The sequence below is a fragment of the Pinus tabuliformis genome, chromosome 3_2 (genome assembly GCF_031772625.1).
Source record: "Pinus tabuliformis cultivar Carrire ecotype Pingquan chromosome 3_2, CPIR1, whole genome shotgun sequence".
Classification (NCBI taxonomy): Eukaryota; Viridiplantae; Streptophyta; class Pinopsida; order Pinales; family Pinaceae; genus Pinus; species Pinus tabuliformis.
This window is the reverse complement of record NC_142302.1, coordinates 201,366,647-201,380,811: the sequence shown is the minus strand read 5'-3', so window position 1 is coordinate 201,380,811 and position 14,165 is coordinate 201,366,647. Positions and strand designations below refer to the sequence as shown.

General features: G+C 38.0%; 1 protein-coding gene across 2 annotated transcripts in view; it reads right to left on the bottom strand.

The window, feature by feature from the left end:
• Positions 1 to 14,165, bottom strand: part of LOC149180461 (uncharacterized) — a 355,125-nt gene that overhangs the window by 223,201 nt on the left and 117,759 nt on the right. For both annotated transcript variants that reach the window (XM_089416133.1, XM_089416134.1), the window contains 2 exons: positions 4,526 to 4,797; positions 1,186 to 1,340 (listed from right to left, as the gene is read on the bottom strand). In XM_089416133.1, the coding sequence (XP_089272259.1) occupies positions 1,186 to 1,340; positions 4,526 to 4,797 (427 nt within the window). The remainder of the gene's footprint in view (positions 1 to 1,185; positions 1,341 to 4,525; positions 4,798 to 14,165) is intronic.

Genomic DNA, 14,165 nt, shown 5'->3' with positions numbered 1-14,165 from the left:
TAGGTTGACGATGCGAGCCGACCCTATTACTGAAGCATCAATTGATCCTACGTTGACAATGCAAGAGAGCTTATTTTCTATAGTTTCTTGAGCGTAACTTCTCTCATTATCGCTCCAAGTCTCGTCAGAAAGAATCTTATTGGAATTTTGACTCTTTCGCATAGCACTTTTGATCCACATAGGTGGTCATCATCAGCAAAGGAGCAAAGCATCGTTGGTCTTGTGCCCAAAGTTCTGTGTTGAAGCTGGTCAGAATAAATTGAATTTGCCTGCTTATAATAAAAGCTGAAATTTTTAGCAAAAATTGGTGGAGACCTATAGTGTTTGCTAATATAGACTACCGATGCCCTCCAATATCTACCTTATTATTTTTGTGTGTTTGTGTTTATGAATTTAAATGTAATCTTGTTTAATCAATTATCAGAAATAAAGTCCAGTTATATATGGTGGCATACTCTGATTTATTTTGTGGGTTTTAGAAACATAATTATATGTCATTTCCAACACCTATTAATGTTATATGAAAGGATCATTTTTTAACTGTGGGCTTAATGTTATTTCTTTTTTGAGCTAGTGAAGCTCAGGGCTGAAACATAACTTCATGTATATTAGACAAACACCCACATTCTCACTGTGGCTTAGGAAGACCACACTGCCCACAATAACAAAACTTTTACGATGTGATTCATACACCAAAGGGTCCTCCTACATAGGCCATGTACAGATTGACCTATGAATATGACCAAACAGTACTCCAAATAAGGCAATCCTTACGATGATTCAGCAAAAGTTTTTCATGAGAGGCTAGGGGTGCACTTTCTCTGACTTTTAAGTAAGGCCACCTTTGGATCACAGCAGGGCTTCCATTATCTTGTTATTATTATTTGTCCATGCCATGGGAAGCTAAGGTGTTCATTGTTATTTATCCATGTCATGGGAAGCTAAGGTGTTTATCATGTCAATAATTGTGGGACAAGCTCATCAACCAAGTAATAAATAATTTGGATGGCATCATAAATATCAGCTTTCCCCTGTATTTAAAATCATAATAGGATGCATTTTTTTAAAATATCCTCCAAAAATTCATAAGAGGCATTAAGATAAACAACATGGTTCACTTCTTACAAGTTACTAGTTAATGAGCCAAGTTTTGTTTTAAGAAGATTGAAGGCGGCATGGACATACTATTGATAATAGCAAATAAAAGATCTTCATTTCGTACACCAAGAGATTCACGAATATGCTCCCGAAGCACTCTCTTTGCTATATTATCTTTGGCTGCATCCATTAGTTCTTTGCTGTTACCCAGATGCACCACATACGTCTGTGGCATATTTATCCTGCCCACAAAAAACAAACATTAACTGCCAATTTATCAAACTGAAAGAAAGCTGTTACAAACAAGAGAAGAAAGATGTGAATCACAACAAAATGTTTGTTGTGCACCCAAGCATGTAAAGATATTGATAATTGACATCTATCTTTCCCATGACTGCTTTCAAAACGGTTCAAGGGGCTGATAAATGCACTATAATATGTTTGGAAAAGGTATAATTTCAGCTAGATAAATAGTCAAAAGTACTGTATATTGGATTTAATGGTCACACAGTTAACTGAGTATCAATACTTTCTTGTGCAGTGCTGGTCAATGGATCTGCAACTTGTTTCTTTCAGCGTTGGAGAGGGCTGACAGTCAAAAGCACTATATATTGGGTTTAATGCTCGCATAGTTAACTGGCTATCAATTATTTCTTGTCCTGTGCTGGTCGAAGGATCTACAACTTGTTTTTTCAGCATTGCAGAGGGCTAAGGGAGGGATGCCATGTTTCCCCACTGCTTTTTCATTTGGCACCCGAGAGAATAAGCGGGAAACTTCCAGATTTAAAGGCTTAACAGGAACTTAGAGGAATCCAATTGACTAGAGAACTCCACATCACTCATCTTTTGTTTGTAGATGATGGCCTACATTTCAAGGACGGCAGTTTGAGGGAAGCAAGGGCATACAAAACAGGTTTAGAGCTGCACTGTTCAGCTACAGTATGGAAATTAACCTTCAAATGTCTACTTTGGCTTCCCATTTGGTAGGGGACCCCCACGCACTTCAGAAATGGATCTTTGATTACCTCCTTTTCCAATTAAAAGACTTCATCTACAGAATGAAGTATCTTGGCTTCCAACTTAAGGCAAACAGCTATTCTTATCAGAATTGGATGTAGCTTTATAAGAAGCTGGAGAAGAGAATCAACCACTGGTGTAACAGGTGGATATTTATGGAAGGAAGGATGACCCTTTCTCAAAATGTTACTGAAGCCACCCCTGTCTTCCCGATGACCATGGCATACATCCCAAAAGGAATCCTGTCCAAGATATCGAAAGCTGCCATCAGGTATCCGATAGCAGGGAAGGAGAAGAGAAGCATACCACTAGTGAAATGGCAGATATTAGAATGACCAAAAAGTTGGGTATTGTGGATTGAAGGACTTACCTATTTTCGGAAAAGCACTAGCTGCCAAGGGTGTATGGAAGACACTATCAACTGAAGGTATATGGCAACAAATCAAAATAAATAAATATGAGTGTAGGGATGGGTTCACAAAAGTCGAAAGAAATGATAGAGGCCTATTCTATTACTCCAAACAACCTTGCAGGGCTTACTGGATGTGACAAAAATGTAAGAATAGGTATAGAACCTTGGGTTGGGGGGGCAAGGATGTGCTTAGTCTCCCTCTCTAGCTATAATAAACTGCCTTCATTCACAAAGTTTCTTTTAAAGTTGACCACTGATCTTGCACCTGGCTGTCATACACAGCTGCACGATAAAAGAAACTTTGTGAATGAAGGCAGTTTATTATAGCTCGAGAGGGAGACTAGGCACATCCTCGCCCACCCCCCCCCCCACCCCCCCTCCCCCAACCCAAGGTTCTGTACCTATTCTTACATTTTCCCCACATCCAGTAAGCCCTGCAAGGTTGTTTGGAGTAATAGAATAGGCCTCTATCATTTCTTTCGACTTTTATGAACCACTCCCTACGCTCATATTTATTTATCTTGATTTGTTGCCATATTTATCTGATCAGGTGCAAGATCAGTGGTTAACAGACTGGAAGGAGGCAAACCAGATGGGTTTGAAAAAGAATGGGCTGTTGAGCAGAACTCCTACATAGGTTCCCTTAGAAATGCTTCAATTAAATTAAATGACAGCCAAGACAAATCAGCATGGGCTGCAAATAAAAAGGAAGAATCTTAAAGGTGAAGCTGGAATACATAAGTACAAGGCGACCACAAGATCAGGATAAATGAAGATGTTCTGAAAATTTGAAGCCCCTACAAAATAAAAAGTGTTTTTGTGGCCGGCTATCAATAAAAGGGTTTTTATGTGGGACAATCTGCGGAAGAGGTCCTGGCAGGGACAAGGGAGATGTCCTTTTATGAGAGTCTCAAATGAGAGTGCATCACACCTTTTCAACCCCTGTTCTTTATCCCTGGAGATATGGAGAGCAGTAAAAACTATGATGGGAAGAAGCAGCTAGGAGGGTGGCACAATAGAGGAGGCCCTTGAAGACTGGCTTGAGGACCGGGAGTTGAATAACAGATTTCACGCCCTTTCCCATTTTGTTATTTGGGCCATCTAGCATACAAGAAATGAATCCCTTTTTCAGGACAAGCAGCTCAGAAACAAGTTTTCTCAACTTAAGAGGGGTGTATATGAGTTCTGAACATACAAAATGAAAAGCAAACACAGGAGGATTCACTCCCCGACAACCATTCCTCATGGTTTCTTCAATGCAGCAGCTAATGTTGAATCCAATTCTTGTGGGACTGGGGGGCTGTTAGTCATCTCTACTTCACTTGAATTAACATTTGAATGTGGCTTAGGAGGGGGAACAAATAACAAATCAAAAGTGAAAGTGATCACAATTCTAATGATGCTGGCCAAAGATTTTGGAGTGGAAAAGCTAAAAGTTTACAAGTTATTCCGAGTTGGTGCTTAATTGGCTGTCTGGCACAAAGGCACAAAGAAACATTCAACTACATGATATCCTTCTTCAAGTTGAGGAATTACAAGAGTCTTTTGATAAAATAAACTTTTAAACACATATACAGTGAATTCATCATTGAAGCAGAATATCTATCCAAGCTGCCTTCACATAGAGATACAGCTTCTTTGCTGATCAAGGAAAGCGGGGATAGGGCAAAGACATTTTGCCTCCTAAAAGCATTGCTATCCTGGTGCTTTGTGTAGTTTTATCCTGCTTTTGCTCCTGATGTTTCAGATCTTGTTGTACTTCCTTCCATGGACTGTTTTTGCAGATTTATACTAGTGGCTATATGCCCAACAGAAGGGAAAAACCTGGAAAACTGCCTACAAAGGGCCTCTAATTTTGGAATGTAATCCTTTTATTTGAATAAATGGGAAGCTTACAATTTATTTTCACTGGAAAAAAATAGTCGAAAATACATCATACAAATAATGATGGACTACAAATTTGAAAACAGGAAGGAAACTTTCCACATAATGTTTTACCCAAGTCGTTCTCGAGTCCTGTTGTGCCAGTAGTTGGCTGTTGTATATGAATCAATCATCGCACCAGCAACATTTGGCAAGTGCTTGACATACTCCAAAGTAAAGTAGTGCCCACGCATCTCATGAATCCACCAAAGAATCTTAGGTAAAACATCTGGAGCATTGTCTTTGAGAACCGTATCAATCCACTTCCCAGCAACAGCCGTATTTAGAATAACTATATCTGCCTTAAGAGCTATGTTAACGGCTTCCTGACCCCTGGCTGGTAAAACCTAAGGCAAGCAATGCAGAATATATATAAGAGAAACATAGCCGCACACAAAAAAACATGATGCTAAAATCAAAATGTATGAGATAATTCTGGTTAGTATGTTAAAACTTAAAACTACATGCAACATAAAAAATAAATATAAAAGATTTGAAAGAAAATGTGAAGCTACATCCATAACAGTACTATGGGAGCATGTCAAATTAGGATTGCACGTGATTATTTGCAAGGCTCTGTCCTTTTCTCAAATAGACAAACATATTGGAACAACTTTGCTTAGTTTTATATCTCACTGTGCCAACTCTTAAGATTATAAAATTCTTGAATTCAAAAAATACTGCTTCCTAAGGTGTTTTACAAAGAATCAAAGTCCGTGGTGTTTCTTAAAAAATATCTCCTTATAGTGTCAAAGTGTATTTTGGATTGTATTATGGAGAATTTGCTTACTAACGAAAAATATCTTGTAGTTGAAATCCATTCCCAACATATAACGCATAATGTTGGGTTCTGGAGAGGTGACAGCAGTGTTAACCATGTCTTGGAAACATTCAAATCCCCGATGATAACTCTTGAAAAGCACACCAAAAAACTGTTGCTGAAATGTAATGAATACTTTATTGCAAAAATGGTAATGAAAAAGATCTCGTACTCTCAAATACAAAACAAATCAAATTTAAAGTCGCAACCCCTTCTGCATTTACTAAAAATTCTAGTATTAACTGAAGATAACCATTGCATAAAATCTGCAAAATATAGAGATTATAAGGTATTGAATATAATATATATTAGAGATTGGGAAGAATACAAATCGTGTTGTATTGATATTACAAAATATGTAGAGACACATCCTTATGTAAGGATGTGATACTTAGTAACATATATATATATATATATATATGATCATAGTTTTAAAAATTGCTCTGAGTTTACTTGGACTAGGTCAAGTCAGCCAAGTTGACTGCTGGCCAAACCGATTCTACTATCTGCTTGGTTCAAAAGGCTGGTTTGGTACTAAATCGGCCCTACTCAACTGAGACCATACCTAATCAGCCAACTAGGTTCTGGACCTCACCAACATGCAAAATTCAATTTTTCTTTAAAAGGGTTTGACCAAAAACGCTAGCAATCAATGGTTAATTTTTATATAAATTTTTAACATTACCATTAATTATTTCAGGATGTTTGTGTGGTTTCAACGTCATTGGGCTTCATATGGAGAAAATGTGATTTCATATCCATTCAAAATTCAACAGACAACTATTTCCAGGATTTCAAGATTGGTAGAATTGCAACATTTTCAATATATTCTATAACATATGACAGTATGGGATTGCCATTTAATCAAGAGCATCGAGCCTTTATGCACCTCAATATTGGTGCTAGTGATTTTGAACTCCTTTGTCATGCCCTTACCAAAAATATACCCTTAACACAAACAAAAATCATAGATTAGACATGTTAATCTTTTTCTACCATATTATAAGGCTAGATTAGGTAGTCTCATCAAAATTTGGTGGTGTTGACTGATGTCCCTATAGGATTGACATAGATAAGATAAGATAAGATAATTTTATTAATGTCCAACAAATGACCATAAATAGCCTAATAGGTCAATGGGACTGAAGGATACAAGTAGTATGAGTACAATGTGGGAGTGCAAACGCAACTCCTAGAAAATGCCAAAGCTAAATCTAGGATAAAATGAAGTGAAAAAGAATACAATAATAGGACAGCCTCATAACATGTATATAACGGAATCACGTAGAAAGCTAAGTGAATAAGTCCAAGGACGGAGCTCGATGATGTCAAGAATGCTCGAGTCTAACAGCCGATAGCGAGGGGTGTGAAATTGGCATTGACTCGCTATCAGAGTCCTTTGGATACAACGAGGAGTCTCGTTGTATGATTTTGGGGGGTATAGGAGTAAGGGATACTCCTAACATCCGAAGCCAAAGGAAAGAACCTTTGGATAAGTAGAGGAAAAGGGTGATGCTAACGGTGACAATCTCAATACCAATGATCGTGGAGCATTGCTTGTCATATATGTTTGTCATTTAAATGTTCCTGCTTATTTATTCATAATGGTTTCTTTCCAAGTTTCAATAATTTTCTGGAATCGTGGTTTGGAATCTTTAAAATATAATTTTTCATTAAATTGAAATATTTAATGTAATTTTTAGGAAACCAAGTCATTGAAATCAGAATACACTGAGTCAATTTGAGTCTAAATGTGAGTCCAAGTGGTCCCTCGAATGATTCCAAGTGCAAGTCGAGTTTTAAAGCATTGTTTTCTCGAGGGTGGGGTTCTCGAACCTGTCCTGGGTTCCCGTCCCCAAGAACCAAGTGCTAGAACGGGTACCTATCAAACGAACCCAAAAGAACTCGATGTGGCTTGTAAGAATCTGGTACTTCGTAAATATTAAACGGGTTCGTTCCATGTAGTGGGTGTGCCGAACCCTGAAAATGGGTGCTTGGCGAGATCGTCGGAGGAGCAAGGGAGAATAAAAAATTAATTCTTTTATTAAATAAAACCCCACTTTTAAGTAAAAACCATGGTTGCGGGAGAGCGGCTCCCCGCCTTTCGAATCGCTCCTAGAGCGCGCTCTGAGCAGGATTGACCCGAGAACACACTCTTACAAAAAAAAAATCGCTCTTTGGTTTTTTCACATAAATTGTCACAAAGATGTTCCAAACGCAAATTTTTTAAAACAAACAAGAGTTTTTTGTAGCATCGCCTAATATTCAAGCATATGGCTCTAGTATTGATATGCAATTCATGGTAATGTTAAATTCTTAAAGTAAAAGTTTGAGAGTGGTTTCTACCTCATTGGATTTCATATGGACAAAGTAGAATTTTACATCTCACTCAAAAATTCAGTAAACTTATCAATTTTTCAAGATTTCACGATTGGGGATTGCAATGTTTCCATTGGATTTTATCATGTACTAAGGTATGGGACTCACATTTAATCAAGAGCACCAAGCCCTTTATGTACATTGATGTTGTTGAGAATGCAATAGGGCAATGATTATGATTAATTCTCTTTACTTGATAATTGCTTGTGGTTCCTTTTTACTTATTAACTTTGTTCTTTATTATTATATGTGTGAAGCATCAAACAGGTTCCCGTCCCCAAGAACCAAGTGCTAGAACGGGTACCTCTCAAACGAACACAAAAGAACCCGATGTGGCTTGTAAGAATCTGGTACTTCGTAAATATTAAACGGGTTCGTTCCATGTAGTGGGTGTGCCGAACCCTGAAAATGGGTGCTTGGCGAGATCGTCGGAGGAGCAAGGGAGAATAAAAAAATAATTCTTTTATTAAATAAAACCCCATTTTTAAGTAAAAACCATGGTTGCGGGAGAGCGGCTCCCCGCCTTTCGAATCACTCCTAGAGCGCGCTCTAAGCGGGATTGACCCGGGAACACACTCTCACAAAAAAAAAATCGCTCTTTGGTTTTTTCACAAAAATTGTCACAAAGATGTTCCAAACGCAAATTTTTTCAAACAAACAAGAGTTTTTAGTAGCATTGCCTAATATTCAAGCATATGGCTCTAGTATTGATATGCAATTCATGGTAATGTTAAATTCTTAAAGTAAAAGTTTGAGAGTGGTTTCGACCTCATTGGATTTCATATGGAAAAAGTATAATTTTAGATCTCACTCAAAATCCAGTAAACTTATCAATTTTTCAAGATTTCATTATTGGGGATTGCAATGTTTCCATTGGATTTTATCATGTACTAAGGTACGGGACTCACATTTAATCAAGAGCACCAAGCCCTTTATGTACCTTCATGTTGTTGAGAATGCAATAGGGCAACGATTATGATTAATTCTCTTTACTTGATAATTGCTTGTGGTTCCGTTTTACTTATTAACTTTGTTCTTTATTATTATATGTGTGAAGCATCAAACAGCTACCAAAACAAAAGCACAATGACACATTATATAGGTTGCAAGGCAAGGCAAAAACTCTCCTCTTGAGAGGAAAAACCTTAAATCTCTTCTTTTCCTTATAGATTCTTCAATTGACGAATTCCATGACCTTAGGACTGAGACCAATACCCTCCAAGACCAAGACCAACCTTGTTGGGTGATGTTCCAACTTCGATCTAGTCAAACCCAGTCAAATATCCTCCAATAGCACCTTCTCATCCTTCTACTGCAATATTTTCGGCCCCCTACTGCAGATCTAAAATTTCGGCCCCCAACAACTGTCGCTACCACTCGTGGGAACTTCAATCTTCTTCTAGAGCCCTCCTCTGACCTTCGCTTCCTTTCCCTGACTTCTGGTGCTTGAGAGAGACCCTTGGTGACCTTCGCTTGACCTCTTTGCCTCCTTTCCTCCAAGATTAAACTTGTAGAAGGATGCCCTAGACCAGCTGTAGAAACCATAGTCCTCTCTAGCACGTGTGAGAGAAAGATAACCCTAGTCCTTTTTGCCTCTTCCTTCTTCTTCCTTCACTAGAATGAGAGATGAGTGAGTGTCTTCAAGGAGGACAAGCCCTCTTCTATATATAGACTTCTACAAGGGTGGACGTGGCTCTTCCTTTAGGCCGACTTGCCAATTGCCAGGCCGACTTTGTCTTGGAGGGTATTCCGACACTTTTAAAGGCAAAAATAATTTTCTTTACAAGTTACAATGTGCCCAGTGGGGTCTTCAACTTATGACAATGACTCTTTTGACTTCTTGACATAGGACGAACCATAGAAGCACTCAATGGGTACTTGACCTATAAAATAAAATACCTTGAGCATGAAACCCATGCTCCAAAAACAATAATAATAATTTTCTTTTATTTCATAATTTACAAGAATCAAAAATACATTTCATACTTATGAAGACCGAACCTAGTTACACATGTTTATCCACTCCCTCTTAACTAGGGAGGTATTCATAAGAGGTACATGGACATTCTCAATTCGAAGAGATCTCATAAGAAGAGTCGAATTGGTAATCCATCTGTCTAGCATCATATCAACCAGCATTATCATATAGCAAGGCCTTGACTCACAGCTTTATCTCTCCACAAGATCAAAGCACAATGCTGGCGAGACAAATAATTTATAGACACCATCATCATTGTCTCTCAAGGTACATACTCCACTCGAGTGTTCATCGAATATGACCATCTTTGGACTATTCTTGTCTTGGATAGCTAGTCCGCAAAGAATATCGATCCACGAATACCTTATCTTGGATGCCCTACTACATCCTCAAAGAGTATCGAATGCCAGATGGTTACCCAATCCTACATTCTGTCTTCCCAAGTGAAGACAAGAATGACATGCCTATATCTCCCTCTCAACTAGAGAGGATATATCAACCAACCCAAGCTTGTCTCTCAAGTACACAAGCTTCTTGTTAGGAAGAGATTTCGTCAATATGTCAACCACCTACACATCAATGCAGATATATTGCAGCTGCAACACACCATTTTTTACTAGCTCTCGAATCTAGTGATACTTGTTGTTTATATGCTTTGCCTTTCCATGAAATACTGGGTCCTCAGACAAATGTATACAATTGGTGTTATCACAATGTATCATTGTAAGGTCCATTGGTCCTTTGAATAGGTCGAATAGTAACTTCCTCAACCAGACCGCTTCTTTGCTTACTTCACAACCCGCAACATACTCAGCCTAAGCACTACTCAAAGCAACTAATGTCTTGCTTTATGCTCATCCATGAGATCATAGAGGATCCCAAACTGAAACATCCTACCGTAGTGCTTCTTCCATGCTGCCCACTACCTCCCTAGTCGAAATTTGTATATCCAATCAGGTGGACGTCATTCCTCCTATCATATTTTAGGCAATAGTGAATAGCTCCTCGCAGGTATAGCAGTATATGTTTTGTTGCTATCCAATGATCATGCTTTGGCTCCACTTGGAATTGACTCAGAATGTTTACTGCAAAACATATATCCAGTCGAGTGTTCACCAAGTACATTAGTGAGCCAATCAGTTGTCTATACTTGGAAGGATCCAAAGGGCACAATTTGGAACTCCTTAGTCTTTTCAAGTTTGTGATCACTGGAGTGGTCATAGGTTTGCAATCCATCATGTCAAACCTCTTCAACATCTTGATCACATACTTTCCTTGACCCAAATAAACTTCATCGGGTCCTTGCCAGACTTCTAGTCCCAAATAGTAATGCATCAACCCTAGATCCTTCATGTCAAATTTTGTTGTTAGTTGCTTCTTACATTCTTCAATTTGACCTTCTACACCTGTCAAGAGAAGATCATCTACATACAGAAGAATGATTACAGGTTCCCCATCTACAACCTTGATATAAAGGTTCGGATCAGCAGAACTTTTTGTGAAGCCTATTCTTTGAAGATATGCATCCATTCTAGCATACCATGCCTTTGGTGCTTGCTTAAGGCCATATAATGCTTTCTTCAATCTGCAAACATATGCCTTTCTGTCTTTGACTTCAAATCCCAAAGGTTGCTCTATATAGACTTTCTCGTCAATTGTATCACTCAGAAACGCAATCTTGACATCCATTTGATGGATGTTCCATCCCATCAATGTTGCTAGAGGGACCAATGAACGAATCGTCTTATACCTTGCTAGTGGAGCAAATGTCTCTTCATAGTCGATGCCTTCTTGTTGGGAGAAACCCCCTAACCACAAATCTTGCCTTAATACTTATCTATACTTCCACTTGCTGCATGTTTGATCTTGTAGATCGACTTGGAAGTTACCACAGATTTGTCTTCGGGCCTAGGTACAATTTCCCAAACTCCATTCTTCATTATAGATTGACACTCTTCATTCATGGCATCCTTCCATTCCTGATGGTTGACAGCTTCTTCAAAAGTGGATGGTTTTGCTTCTATTAGTTTTGTCATGTATGCAGCATACCCAGAATATCTCTAGGGTTTCTTGCTACATTTTTGTTATCTTATGTTAATTTGCTTAGAGGATGATATTAATGACAAAGAACACAAGATAGGCAATGATTTTGATGATATGTAGCTATTTTTATAGCATGATTTTTTTGGATGTTAGAGGCCATCTAGAGCCTATTTGTTGATGTATTTTCGATTTGGATATGGATTGCACTCAATGCTATTTTGGTTATGTGCACCCTTACATGCTATATACATGAGAACTTGTAACTTGTGGACGTGGTTGAAGAAGATTATAACTTCTAGATGATTGATATTATATGGTTTAATCCATGTTTTTATGCTTTTTATATCTAATTCATTATTCTACATGCTTTTGTTGACATATATGCATCAAAATATATATTATATAAAAATTCACTCATGATTCGCTCCCGACCCGGGAAATTTTGAAAATGTCGCTCCCCGCTCCCAAGTAACCTTAGTCAAAACCCCACCCATATGTCATTTCTTTCATTGTTCGCAACATGGATACCATCGTTTTGTTGTTTTGGATACCACTGTGACTGCGCAGTACATACAAAACCCACCATAACCACTGCGCAATGCACATAGATTTTGAACATGGGCAGTAAGAATGCTTAAAAATTTAAAATTAAACATATCATTTTTATGTTTGGATAGGCATACAAAACTACTATTACAATTTACCCATTTTCCCAACAATTAAGCATGGAGATTTATCATTTTGCAAATGGGTTGTAGGAATACTCAGAATTAAACATAAAATTTTGTTGTTTTGGTCCTTGGACAACACTGCATATAAACCTAGAAGCAATGGCAGAGCCAAGTTTCCAAAAAAATGAAAGGTAGATGTAGTCCACAGCTTGAAAAGCACTCTTGATTTCTTGGTTTCTGAGACTATGTGATAGGTACTCAATGCTCACTGACTCAATTACAAAATTGAAAATAGTAAGTCCACTTGATATCAAACTAGAACTTTGAAATTTCAATGTGAATGTTCAATGATATGCATGTTTAAATCTTTAAAGTTTAAATCATAAATATTTTATTTCCTTGTTTAAATTTGGAAAATATACAAATTCATATATATTATAATTTATATATATATATATATATATATATATATATATATATATATGACCGACAAACCCACATACCCTGTTTGAAAAGGTGACGTACCCGTCCCCAAACCCAAACCTACGTTTCTTGGCAACGTAGGGAAGCACACTAAGGAGCTAGGGTTATTGAAGTAGAGGTTGTTGAAGATTGCAATGCAAAGCAAATATCAAGGATTTTGAGGGGTAAACTTAAGTGTATCCCATATTCTAGCTCTTTAATCCTTTTGTTGTTGGTTAGTTAGCTCATTGAGGGGATAAAGGATGTGGAGGTAAGGGCTTAGATAGGTTATTTCTACAACCCATAGCGACATATTTCCAAGCTTGTAGAGTGTATCATCTCTACTTGGGTTGGAGTAGTCCACTACAAAGTTATGACTCCTCTATTACGCAAAGGTTTCTACTCCTTCCCTTTTGAAAGCTTAGATAGAATTGGAGGCAGTGTTATGTGGCGATCCTTGGACTTCCAAGTCTTCTTGCCTATTATCCTTCCCCTCATTCATGTCCTTCACTTCAAGAATGCAATTGAAGAGGTTATTGTTATCTTTGCTCGTCTTCCTGGCCTCTTCATTTTTGGGACCCTAGAATATTTAAAACAACTGGTGAAAGATAGGATCCTTTTACAGTTTGGGTATCGATATTAGAAACCCTAGCATGCAAAGGTACTCTCTTAATTCTAATTTAGATGTAAAGGGGTCTCGCAAAGAGATGATATTTGAATGGGGCAACCAAGCCTTGCATCAAATGATAGACAATGATAATGTCACTATGCCTTTGCATTGTCATCATTGTCAAGCTCGTGTTCATTTGTTCCAAGATTATCCTAAGAAATAGTGGGAAAAACAAAGGCGAGTTTTGCAGTCTTTGTATGGTCAAGCTAGTGATCTTTCTAGTGCCATTGGATGCTTTCAGAAACCAATAGCGAATGAAGTGAAGAATTCAAAGACAAGTCTTTCAGTGTTGTTTTATTAAGCTAACTCTCTAGTTGCAGCGGAGGAAGTAGTTGCTAATGGGTCAAAGGTGGCGAGGTTTTATCCCTGTAGGCCCTCTCATAAAAGATATTTACCCGCAATTAGGGGTAATTGGCTCTAATTCAAGCACTAGGAGGGAGAGGAAAAGATCCCTTGGTTTTTTTACCCACAACCTGTGGGTGACACCCATAGGAGAAATTTTTCTCCTACATTGTCTTTAGTCGACAGCCGACATCGCCTTGCAACCACCAAATAGCTTGATGTGCCATCATCTCCGCCACCTAAGCTAGCCATTATGCACCCTCGCCCATCTGTCATGATCATATGCTTGAAGGTGGGCCTTCCAACCCTAAAGATATGGCTTTCATTATGTAATTGTGTATTTTTGCTTA